This window comes from Melanotaenia boesemani, chromosome 16 (assembly GCF_017639745.1).
Source record: "Melanotaenia boesemani isolate fMelBoe1 chromosome 16, fMelBoe1.pri, whole genome shotgun sequence".
Classification (NCBI taxonomy): Eukaryota; Metazoa; Chordata; class Actinopteri; order Atheriniformes; family Melanotaeniidae; genus Melanotaenia; species Melanotaenia boesemani.
Genome location: NC_055697.1, coordinates 32,061,464 through 32,074,014, shown reverse-complemented (window position 1 = coordinate 32,074,014; position 12,551 = coordinate 32,061,464). Strand labels below are relative to the sequence as shown.

The 12,551-nt window shown below is 45.1% G+C and overlaps 1 protein-coding gene across 4 annotated transcripts in view; it reads right to left on the bottom strand.

The window, feature by feature from the left end:
- The window catches only part of ubr2 (ubiquitin protein ligase E3 component n-recognin 2), a 37,617-nt gene that overhangs the window by 9,613 nt on the left and 15,453 nt on the right, over positions 1–12,551 (bottom strand). For all 4 annotated transcript variants that reach the window (XM_042010083.1, XM_042010084.1, XM_042010086.1 and 1 more), the window contains 20 exons: positions 11,714–11,774; positions 11,475–11,599; positions 9,796–9,848; positions 9,341–9,443; positions 9,208–9,256; positions 8,966–9,120; positions 7,653–7,755; positions 7,444–7,553; positions 6,515–6,598; positions 6,254–6,432; positions 4,269–4,477; positions 2,910–3,003; positions 2,671–2,832; positions 2,504–2,592; positions 2,371–2,422; positions 2,113–2,261; positions 1,970–2,025; positions 1,664–1,760; positions 428–495; positions 119–348 (listed from right to left, as the gene is read on the bottom strand). In XM_042010083.1, coding sequence (XP_041866017.1) covers positions 119–348; positions 428–495; positions 1,664–1,760; positions 1,970–2,025; positions 2,113–2,261; positions 2,371–2,422; positions 2,504–2,592; positions 2,671–2,832; positions 2,910–3,003; positions 4,269–4,477; positions 6,254–6,432; positions 6,515–6,598; positions 7,444–7,553; positions 7,653–7,755; positions 8,966–9,120; positions 9,208–9,256; positions 9,341–9,443; positions 9,796–9,848; positions 11,475–11,599; positions 11,714–11,774 — 2,228 coding nt within the window. The remainder of the gene's footprint in view (positions 1–118; positions 349–427; positions 496–1,663; positions 1,761–1,969; positions 2,026–2,112; positions 2,262–2,370; positions 2,423–2,503; positions 2,593–2,670; positions 2,833–2,909; positions 3,004–4,268; positions 4,478–6,253; positions 6,433–6,514; positions 6,599–7,443; positions 7,554–7,652; positions 7,756–8,965; positions 9,121–9,207; positions 9,257–9,340; positions 9,444–9,795; positions 9,849–11,474; positions 11,600–11,713; positions 11,775–12,551) is intronic.

Sequence of the window (12,551 nt, the reverse complement as noted above, 5' to 3'; positions counted from 1 at the left end):
CATGAATTGAATACTTCGTTGTTTATTCTCTAATCAGCATTTCCTGTTGGTGTCAGGAGGCTGATCATCTCATTCCCACCACATCTCACACCAACACCTGTCTAACAGGTAAACTCACCTGCCCAGGTGTTTCCTCAGAGTACTGTAAAGCTGACAGGTAAGCTCCTCCTCCTCTGACCCACCACTGTCCTGATCCATACATACTTCCTCTGTAATGGAGGTGAGCAGGATCTGAACCAGGTGAGCCACAGTGATCAGGTGAAGAAGGTGGAGATGGCCTGAATCCACAAAGCTGTGTCCTGATTGGTCCGGACTGTGAAGTGCACTGTAGGACAACACGCTGTACACCTGCAGACACGCCAGGTAAGTTACCAGACCTAAACTGGTTTAACTGGATCTAAACTGGATACGAAGTGCTGAAACTCACCAGCAGGTGAAACATGTCGATGTCAAGGATGCACGGAGTGTCTTCTACCTGAGAGTCTGGAAGCAAAGCTGCAGCACACAACACACCAGGTCATGAAATCATACACCACTAAGATCAACTGACACTCATGAGTGTGAGGTGTGTGGGGATGTCACGATTACTTGATTTTACAATTAATCACTGTATTAAACCTAATGATTAATTAATCTTAAAGATTCCTTAATATCTTTCCATGAAGGATTGTGTCCGAACCACATCGACAGGTCAGCGTATGGAAGTTACATCCACGCGTCCCCGCTGGTGTCGCTTCGTTTCCCGTGTTAGAGTGGAAAGAGTCATTCCCTCCAAACAGATTAACTCCATTTTTATGGTAATAAAAAAAATTGCAGCACATGGAGGACGACTCGCTAGCCTGTGAAACATGACAAAGCTGCAGTGAAAGGAGAAAGCTCTACGATGGCCTGGCGACCCGTCCAGGTGTTCCCTTCTCACCTGGCAGCTGCTGGGATAGGCTTCACCCCCTATAGCTTTGTCCGCTAACTTAAAGGTTAAATGATTTTGATGCGTAATTAATCTAACTGAAAGGTTATTGTGTCGTTTGTGTTTTTGTAATTGTGTACGACTCGGGCTGGACTTGCAGTGACGAGTTAAACGTCATTCACTTAACTTACGATATACAGATAAGAAAAAGGTTTTATTCAAGGAAACTTTTAGGATTATTTGAATATGACCAACTGGATGTGGCGTTGATGTTTTGTTGTTAATGTTTTTAATTTCTTTATTTCCACTGTTCCAGTTTTATTTGTCTCAAACAGATGTTAATCTGATAAAAACCAGCTGGAAGTTAAAAGCTAGCAACATTTTTTCTCCACTTATGATGAAAATGATTGTTAAAATGTAGTTTCCAGAAAGAAACCTGCCAAGTCCAGGCAGAGGTCCTGTAGTCTGTTCCATCTCTTCTCTCTTAAGAGACACGTAGGATTTATTTATTGTTCACAGACTTCTGAGGGAACTTTTTTCGTACTTTGTTTCTACATTATTTTGTTACGTTTGCATCAAAAGATTGAAATAAAACTTAAAGATCTCTAAAGTGTGTTCATGTGGTTTTACACATTTATAGCGGTGTGAAATTAATGCCACACCACTCCTGATAATCTTCATTATCGTATAATCATTGTTTCTGACAAGAAAATGTGTAGTCATGACTTCCCTGGCTGTGTGCGAGGTTAGCTCTACCTGAGAACAGTCTGATGAAGTGAGTGTGAACAGTTTTCAGTGGAGCTGAAGTCCAACAAGCCGAACTGAACCTGGTCAGAGAGCTCAGACAGTCATCCTGTAACAGAAAAATCCTTCATGAATCAGAAAATGAACCTGAAAACATGTGTGATACCACCGATGACCACTAGAGGCAGTAAATGATTCATTAAGATGTCAGCAGATCAATACCTGCACCATGTGGGCGTGATACATGTGATTGATGGGACATCTTAGAAGCTTCAGTCTTTTCTGATCAAATTGCTTGTATTTGTAAATAAAACGTACCTGTCTGCAAGGTAAACTTCCAAACAACGGCTTCCCCTCGTCCATCAGGAGGCGCTCTGCAAGATCAAAAAGACAGTAAGAGTAGCAGATCTGTCAGTGTGTACCGGTCCTGAAAGGTGTGTCCACCTGTCAGGTGTGTGTACCTATACTCTGGATGGTGTAGGCGCAGGTGGACCAGCTCAGCACCGGGACCCTCTGGTCCTGCTCGTTGGGGTTCACTTTCAGCCCCACCTTGTAGGCGGACATGCTGAAGGTGGTGACCATCTCACTGACACTGCTTGAGAACAGCATCCTGTGGACACAGTGACATCACAGCTGACATCATCGACACATCATCCAACACCTGCACTAATATTTGAGGCAGGTTTTGGGTTCAGGATCAACTCCAACAAATAACTCACTGTGGAGATAAAGTGGCTCTGAACCCTTCAGGCTCCGCCCCCTCTGATGCACCTTTGATATACAAAAAGCAGACTTTACTACATGACCACACACACATACAGGTGTAACTCTGCCTTCTGACAGGTAACTGACCCTCAGACGGCTTCCTGTGGGCGGAGTTCACTGCTTCTATCTGCTGTCTGGTCGTCTTTAGCCATGCTTCCAGACTGGGATGGTCAGCACTGAGAAAACAGAGAACCTGTGAGGTAAAACATCACCCGACCAGCTGGGAGCACACCTGAAGTCAGGTGTGTGAGTACCTGTGGTCAGGGGTGTGTGTGTGTGGCAGCAGAGGAATCACGGTGTTGCTCAGACACTCGCACAGAGGACAGAGGAACTCCCCGTTCTCTACGTCATAGCTGGTGTGTCCTCTCAGGCGCTGCTGACGTCTCTGCTCTTTCAGCTGGACGGCTTCAAAGTACCTGGACACACAGACGCCGGGTGGTCAGGTGTGACCTGTTCTGGCTGCTGATTGGCCAGCGCAGCAGCAGCGACTCACCTCTGCCAGCAGGTGGCGTGCATGATGTGTCCACAGCTGGCTGTGTGGATCCCCAGGGAGAGGTCAGGGTGCATGAACAGAGGGTCATGACGTTCTGAAACACACATTAACAAGTTTATAGTGACTCAACAGGTGAGCAGGGAAACTGGTGTCCTCAGGTCTTCATGAAGGTTGTCCCTCAAACGTGGACCACAGGAAGAGTAAGTTTTCTCATGGATTTTACTTCTAACTTTTTAGGAAAAGAAAGAAGAAAAAACAAACTCTGACCTAAAGACCCGAGGATTTTAAGACACTCATAAAAAAGGTGTTCAGATAAATACTGTTCAGAGTATTAAAATCAGGTTTTGAATGAGAAACAAACGAAAAAAAAATCCTTCTGTAAAAACTTAAAAACAGTCAGAAGTGCAACTGGGAAGTTTGGTGTCTGGAAGAGCTGCTGAAGTGGAGATTTTAGGCCCAGAGAATGAGGAAAACCACATTTTACTGTAAATTTCAACACATATTTCCTATAAAACATTGTCTACAGATATCAGATCCAATCAGATTCATAGAAACGATGCAGAACATCTAGAACATGTCAAAGCTACCAAAATGGAGGGATTTATGTCCTCATACGGTCCTGTTGTGTTTCTGGCGGGTTGTAGGTGAAATTCAGGGATTCCCTAAACTTTTTTATGGGCTGCGTTCCCCGATCTAATTCATGGATCAAGAGAACCCAAACACAGTGATGACAGACGTGTAGTTACACTGATCTCCCACCCCTGCTCAGCTCTCACTGATTGGCTGTCACCACTCTCATTTTGATTGACAGCTTGAGTGTCGATGCCCTCGTGGGTATTTCCTCAGCTGATCTCAGTGTTTGTGGGGTCCTGTCGTCTTCTGAGAACATTTTAGACACCCGTCTTTCAGCACTTTGACTTCGTAAGTCCCATGAAAAGTCAAACAGAAATTTGACGGAGCGTGTCACGTGGCCAGTATGAACCAATGACATTGTCTGAAATTGAGAGCAACCAATGAGAGTGTGTGCTTAATAGAAAACCCTCCCTTTTACTGTCACGTTAAGTCAAGTTCGGACGAAGCTTTGAAATGACGCCAAACGTGACGGGGTGCCGCTTTGTGTAAAAAGACAAACTTTAGGTGAATTTTTAAGAGATTTGTGTAACAGTTTCGTGAAATAAACACCTAACTTCTTCCACCAGACTCAAAGAAAACACGTTGAAGAAAAGAAAAAAATAAAATGATGATGAAAAAACAGGTTTTTGTCATCTGCATCTCCCCTTAATTATTACAACTTAATAAAGTTTTTTTCTAATAACTCGGGTGGTTGTCCTGATCAGTTAGGAGAGTGGCTCCACCCACCTGGGGCAGGTAGGCTGCGGTGGCGATTTTTGGACAAAACAGTGGACCTCTGGACAAACGCAGCCAACACCATGGCTCTGCCTTGACATCTGACCTCCTGTTCCTCCTGACACAGGATGCAGGTCACCAGCTGACGGCGCTCAGCTCCACCCACCCTCCTGGGACCAACACACACCTGAGAGGTACAGGTGAGCTCAGAACTAGAAGGACTAGGAAGGAAGAGGAGAAACTTGTTGGTAATTTTTGGGAATGTCTTATTGGTGGACAAACATCACGTACAGGTGTGTAGAGATGTGTACATGTGTGTAGAGTTGTATACAGGTGTGTAGAGGTGTATACAGGTGTGTAGAGTTGTATACAGGTGTGTAGCGGTGTATACAGGTGTGTAGAGTTGTATACAGGTGTGTAACGGTGTATACAGGTGTGTAGAGGTGTATACAGGTGTGTAGAGGTGTGTACAGGTGTGTAGCGGTGTATACAGGTGTGTAGAGGTGTATACAGGTGTGTACAGGTGTGTAGCGGTGTATACAGGTGTGTAGAGGTGTATACAGGTGTGTAGCGGTGTATACAGGTGTGTAGAGGTGTATACAGGTGTGTAGAGGTGTGTAGCAGTGTATACAGGTGTGTAGAGTTGTATACAGGTGTGTAGCGGTGTATACAGGTGTGTAGAGTTGTATACAGGTGTGTACGTGTGTAGAGGTGTGTAGCAGTGTATACAGGTGTGTAGAGTTGTATACAGGTGTGTAGCGGTGTATACAGGTGTGTACGTGTGTAGAGATGTGTAGCAGTGTATACAGGTGTGTAGAGTTGTATACAGGTGTGTAGAGGTGTATACAGGTGTGTAGAGTTGTATACAGGTGTGTAGAGTTGTATACAGGTGTGTAGAGTTGTATACAGGTGTGTAGAGTTGTATACAGGCGTGTAGCGGTGTATACAGGTGTGTACGTGTGTAGAGGTGTGTAGCAGTGTATACAGGTGTGTAGAGTTGTATACAGGTGTGTAGCGGTGTATACAGGTGTGTAGAATTGTATACAGGTGTGTAGAGGTGTATACAGGTGTGTAGAGGTGTATACAGGTCTGTAGAGGTGTGTAGAGGTGAATACAGGTGTGTAGAGGTGTATACAGGTCTGTAGAGGCGTGTAGAGGTGTACAGGTCTGTAGAGGTGTGTAGAGGTGTATACAGGTGTGTAGCGGTGTATACAGGTGTGTAGAGTTGTATACAGGTGTGTAGTGGTGTATACAGGTGTTTAGAGTTGTATACAGGTGTGTAGCGGTGTATACAGGTGTGTAGAGGTGTATACATGTAGAGGTATATACAGGTGTGTAGAGTTGTATACAGGTGTGTAGAGGTGTATACAGGTGTGTAGAGGTGTATACAGGTGTGTAGAGGTGTGTAGCGGTGTATACAGGTGTGTAGAGTTGTATACAGGTGTGTAGAGGTGTATACAGGTGTGTAGAGGTGTGTAGAGGTGTATACAGGTGTGTAGAGGTGTATACAGGTGTGTAGAGGTGTGTAGAGGTGTGTAGAGGTGTATACAGGTGTGTAGAGGTGTATACAGGTGTGTAGAGGTGTGTAGAGGTGTATACAGGTGTGTAGAGGTGTATACAGGTGTGTAGAGGTGTGTAGAGGTGTATACAGGTGTGTAGAGGTGTATACAGGTGTGTAGAGGTGTGTAGAGGTGTGTAGAGGTGTATACAGGTGTGTAGAGGTGTATACAGGTGTGTAGAGGTGTATACAGGTGTGTAGAGGTGTGTAGAGGTGTATACAGGTGTGTAGAGGTGTATACAGGTGTGTAGAGGTGTATACAGGTGTGTAGAGGTGTGTAGAGGTGTATACAGGTGTGTAGAGTTGTATACAGGTGTGTAGAGGTGTATACAGGTGTGTAGAGTTGTATACAGGTGTGTAGAGTTGTATACAGGTGTGTAGAGGTGTATACAGGTGTGTAGAGGTGTATACAGGTGTGTAGAGGTGTGTAGAGGTGTACCTGTGCTCGGCAGCAGACGTCGAGGCCTCCAGCTCCTCCATACTTTGCTGGAACAGCTCTTTGTTCTCGTTGATGAAATGTTTCTGCATCTCGGACATCTGAGCCATGATCTTCTCCCTGCGGAGCCGAGCCATCTCCGCCTTCCTCTTCCTCTCCGCCTTGTCTTTGTCTCTCACCGTCTGCAGAAGACAACACCACCCGACCGTCAATCAAACCTCCACTCAGTGTTTTTCAGCTGCAGGAACCAGAACCACGTCTCACCTCCTCTGGTCCTTGTCCCTGGTTGATGGTGACGGTGGAGGTCAAAGACGTTCGTTCTCTTATGGTTTTGATGTTTCCCACCATCTGCACACCAACAGATAAAATCCTAAATTCCACCCAGCAGCATGAAAGCATGAAGTTTGACTCCACTGTGACAGAAATGTTTCGTGAAACCAAACATCACAATAAATATCTTTTTTTCCTTTTTTTTCCTTAAATAATTCAGTAAAAATGTAAATTTAGACAAAGCTTTGTGGACTCTGATCTTTGGTGTGTGTAATGAGCTCGACACACGGCAGCGACGGCAGCAGTGCCGTGCATCACACTCTAAGATAGCTTTTCTCCAAGAAATTTGATTGGTTATGATATTGGTGGGGATTTTGACATTTTCAAACTAGTCCCTGAAGTGAGAAAGTATGACAGATGGAGAGTCAGAAGATTTTGCACAGAAAATCAGAAATCTTGCTGTTTGCTGTATAAAACAACCCTGGGTTCCTCAGAGTTTACAACATAGGAAACAGCATCGTGAATATAATCATTTGATGGACCTCAAGGATGATCGAGATAAATCCAGAACCTACGTTTGGACTAATTCACTCTGCCGCTACGCGACGGCACCGTCTAGCCAGCTCTCATTGGTCAGTCCATGAAGCCCCTCGCTGGTTGGCTGTAGCGCCAGCAACAAAAATTGAACATTTTTCTATTTTCTTGTGTCGCGTCAGAAGCCCCGTGTGGACGTCTACATGAACGAGCGCAACATTTCACATGCATGAATGTCGTCGGTCGCTTGGCCTCAATACGCAGGTTCCATAGAAAAAGATGGAGAAGAAGCGTCGTCACCTCCCGTGTGTCGAGCCCAAAATGAGCCCTTACCTGATCAGTCACCTGCGCTGATGCCACTGTGACATCACTGTGACATCTAAATTTACCTTGAGGATCCATGTAATCATATCTTTATGAACTTCCAGGTGAGGAGCGTTCTGCAGACTCTCCAACAAAGCCAGGACACTTCCTGAAGTACTGGGAGCTTCACCTGGACCTGAACAAACAGTGTAATGATGAAAGTCAACGAGAACAAACTTCTCCTTCACAGATGGTGTGTTTACTACATGCAGTATGTGCATGCAGGTGTACTGACGTGTGATCTTGCAGGTGTAGTTGAAGGTGATATCATCATCTCTGCTGCTGCTCTCCAGCTGCTGCTGCTCCTCCAGCAGAGCCATGCCCACCAGGTGGAGAACCTGCAGGCGAACAGCACACATAACACTGATTCTTCTTTCGTCGTTTCAGCTCACATTGAATACAAGGTTGTCCTTCTTTCACTGCATTCATGCCAATGCCCCTCCTGACAACTAGAGGGCTCCACCGACTGCAGAGCTTTAAAACTTATACTTTAAGTATATTGCTCTTATTTATCCCATTTCTAGTGCTATTTAATTGTTCTTTTTTCTATTGTGTAGCACTTGGAGATAGCTATGCAATGTAAAGTGCATCACAAATAAAATGTATTATTTTTAACTTTAACTTACAGTCAACCAAACCTCATCTCCAAATCTCCAAAGAGGAGGTTTGAGTTAAAATGTTCAGACTGACGTGACTCCTGTTCGACTACAGAACCAGAGAGCTCTTCCTGAGACTGACGGCTCATTGAGGTGTGACTGGTGGAAACCAGCAGGATTATTTTCCCACTGATCAAGTTGTTCCTTCCAGGATTCCGGGACAGGACGGTTTGGTGTGATTAAATTAAAATGTTGTTTAAAGTAGCACAACATAACTTTCTTTAAATCTGTTTCTGACTCATCTTGATGCCCCACCAACATTCATTATGTACATTTCTGGAGTCTTTGTTGCCCTGTAGCCTTCTGAGGCTGAGAAACCACTTCGCAACTTTTTCGTCCAGCTCAGAGTATCACGTTACAGCTGAATTTAGCTTTACAGCACCGCTATCACACGCTAGCAACTGGAGATCAACACACTGTCCGTTTTGGATGCGCACCATGACTGACTCACCAAGAGAACATTATCAGAGGAAGAGAGGAAAAGAAAGAGAGAAGGAACAGAGCAAGAGATAAGAGTCACCATCTGGCTGGCTGTTACTGGATGGAGAGGTCTCAGAGAAGAGAAAGGATGAAGATGGATGCTGACTTGGTCGTCGTTAGGGGACGCCTCACTGAGAAAATCTGCCAAAAGTTCAGTAGTGTGGCTTAAAAACGGAGCATATAAGCTTGACTGATGATGTTCTGATGTTTATTTACGGGTCGGACTCTGAGCTCTGTTGTTTAAAAAGTGAACTGACAACATCAGCAGAGCTTCAAAACACAGGATCAAACCTCCATGTTTGTAGTGACACCATCTTCTGTAGAGGTTCAGTGGAAAAAACAAACCACTTCTCAGAGCAGTCTCTAGCATCAGACCTGAACCTGGTCCACCAGAGTGGTTCTGGAGCCTCACCCTCTGCAGCATGGACTCGGTCCAGCCCCCTCCGCCGGGCTCCACGGCCCACTGCAGCACGGCGCCCTCTACGGCCAGCAGGACGTCACACTGCAGCAGGTTCACCAGGCTGCCGAACAGGGGACAGAGCTGGGGGGGCACGGGGGGAGGCAGGGCTGCAACACAAACACATCCAGGTTACCATGGTTACAAGTCATTGTTTAGACACCAACGCTGTCCATGATAAAGACAGGTGCCTTTACCTGTGTCCTCCCCGTTCTGCCTCCTCAACTTCCTCTGAGCCTCCTCTGCCTGAACACACACACACACCGTTACCATGACAACAAACACTGTTACCATGAAAACACACAACATCTGATTAACGGGTTGCTGCACCTTGGACTGATCTGCTCGGCTGTAGTGATGGAAGTACAGGTTGAAGTGTTTGTTCCACTCGGGACGCAGCTCGTACAGACCTCGACCCGTCACACCCGGTTTCCTGGCAACACAGAACCGGTACCAGAAAACGTTGGCAAGCAATAACACTTTCACAAATATCAAATTCTATTTATTTTAATCAATTCATAAAACATAAGGACAGCTAATGGAAGAAAAATATAAGATGAAATCAACATCTGATGTGACAACCATTTAACCTCAAGTCAGCATCATTTCTTCCAGGTACACCTGGAATATCAGGAATCGTGCAGAACTCCAGTCAGGTGATTAACCAGTTAAAGAACCGTCTAACCTCTGCATCGTGAGGTCATTATATATCAGAAAACACACACAGAGGTGAGGACAGATGATTTAAGTATTTTTAGATTAAGAGTTTGAGGAAACAAACTGACTTGAATGATGCAACGCTGTCGATGACTCTCTCCAGACCCGTCTCCTTATTCCCCTGAACAGAGACAAAAACACAGTCTGACCCATCTGGCTACACCGGAGCGACACACAGGAAACAGTCAGGTAGGGGTGGAGGGGGGTGAGGAGAGTAGCAATACAATTTATTTCTGGGCACCTTTCATGACACTCAAGGTAACCTTACAGTAAAATGTAAATAAAACTAAGTAAAATACAGTAAAATACAATAAGTTAAAAGTAAAGAAAATATTAAAATTAAAAACAGGACACACGAGACGTGGAAGGATCAGAGAGTAGCAGAGTTTGAAAATCCTAAGTTTTAATGCTCTGCCCCCATGGAAGTGAGGCGTGAAAGGGGTACAGTGAGACAGGTGGAGGAAGAGGATGTAAGACAGGTGTAGCATTATTTTTAACTGTTAATAACACAATGTTGAGGAACGCTAAAGGCAGAACTGGAAATTACAAAAGTGTAGTGCACAGACACAATGGCTAAGCGTGAAATCCGACCGGCACACTCTGCATTAAATACATTAAATAGCGAGTAGAAGGACTTTGAGTTCTATACATGGCTTCTAAACGTAGGTCTCAGCCCGCTCCGACTGAACCAAATACAGGCAGCGGACTTCAATGCAAACATAACCAAAAAATCGACACGTGAAGGAAAATAGGCAACTCTGGCTGAGAGAAATGTCTCGCAGTAAAACTTCTAATAGAAATAAGATGAACTAAAGACCACGGATCTGATGCAGCTCCATGTTTTACCCTGATGGAAACAGAAGCTGTCCTGCATTAACCAACAGATGAGCCACTTTTCTTCTTTGTTGTTGGTCACAACAAATATGGGAAACCACGCTGCACTCAGAAATTAGTGGTAGTCACACAGGGAAAAATAATCAATGATCGTTTTATAACCACATCTAAGACACATGAATCACAATCTGATCATGTCCCCAAGATTCCCACCCTAGAGACAGGTTCACAGACAAGTCAACAGGTTCACAGACAAGTCAACAGGTTCACAGACAAGTCAACAGGTTCACAGACAAGTCAACAGGTTCACAGACAAGTCAACAGGTTCACAGACAAGTCAACAGGTTCACAGACAAGTCAACAGGTTCACAGACAAGTCAACAGGTTCACAGACAAGTGAAGTGAAGTGAAGACAAATTATCAGACAGGTAAACAAGTAAGTGACCAAGTAAACAGGAAGACAGGTAAAGAGAAAAGTTGATAAGTAAACAGGTAGACAGACAGGTAAACAGGTAGACAGACAGGTAAACAGATAGAAAGACAGGTAAACAGGTAGACAGACAGACAGGTAAACAGGTAGACAGACAGGTAAACAGATAGAAAGACAGGTAAACAGGTAGACAGACAGACAGGTAAACAGACAGACAGACAGGTAAACAGGTAGACAGACAGGTAAACAGGTAGACAGACAGACAGGTAAACAGACAGACAGGTAAACAGACAGACATACAGGTAAACAGGTAGACAGACAAGCAGGTAAACAGGTAGACAGACAGGTAAACAGGTAGACAGGCAGGTAAACAGACAGACAGGTAAAAAGGTAGACAGACAGACAGGTAAACAGGTAGACAGACAGACAGGTAAACAGGTAGACAGACAGGTAAACAGGTAGACAGGCAGGTAGCCCTCTTACATTCTCAGGCAGAGCCTTCACCAGCTCACTGTGAGCCATCGGTCTGATTGACAGCTGATGGATGATTTCTCTTCTGACCTCATCAAACGGCTCCACCTGACCGACTCCAGCCACATACCGCTCGCCTGTAACACACGCGCACGTACACACCTGTTAGATTCTTCAACCCGTTTCATCTGCGCAACCTACACCCGACCTTTTGTTTTTAATAAAAGGTGTAGCAACAAAGACGAACTCACCGACGATCATGATGATGAGGTGAAGCATCTCCTCAATCAGAGTGTTCTGCTGAACCAGGTCCTGTGAAACACAACATCAGAGGTTTAGCTTCATGGCCTCATCATCTCTTCCTGACATCAGTTTAACCAACAGAGAGCTGGAAGAGTGCCCATCAGTAGCACTCAGTAGACACTCACTAAAACAATATTATGGTAAATAAAGACTCATCAGGATGAAAAGAGTCACCAAGAGCCCCCACCCCACCTCCCCCTCCCATCTTCTCAGGCTGTGGACCCTGCCTGGATCAGCTACCAAGACCACCTCATTTCTTCTGGCGGTAGAGACTAGAGACTGGAGTAATGAACTGGGAGAGAGTTCACAGGCTTACTTACACTTACTTACGCATACATTCACACACACAATTACAGACACACCCTCCTCATGATTCACCGCCTTCGTTAGACCGTTCCTCCCCTCCCCCGACTCCCAGGCGGCGGGTTAGATGTGCTCCCAGCAGCTGCTTCCACACCTGGCAGCGATAGGAGTCCCTACTCCCCCCACCGCGTGTTTTTATGTTGTGCCTGTCTGAATGTGTGCGTTTGCATACCGAGGTGTTCTTTTTTTTGTATCTCTACCCTGCGCCTGAAGGGCGATGCCTCTTTTTTTCCCCTCACCCATCACTCTCCCTCATGTTATCTTTTCCATCTGTGAAAATATTGCGCTGCTTGGCGGCTGCTGCCTCAGTCTGCCTGATCCTGTTCATGTTTATATGTTGTTGTCTACTCTTGGACGGGTTTGTACTGGAAAAAAATTTTGTTGTACCTGCTGCAATGACAGTAAAGTTCATTCATTTATTCA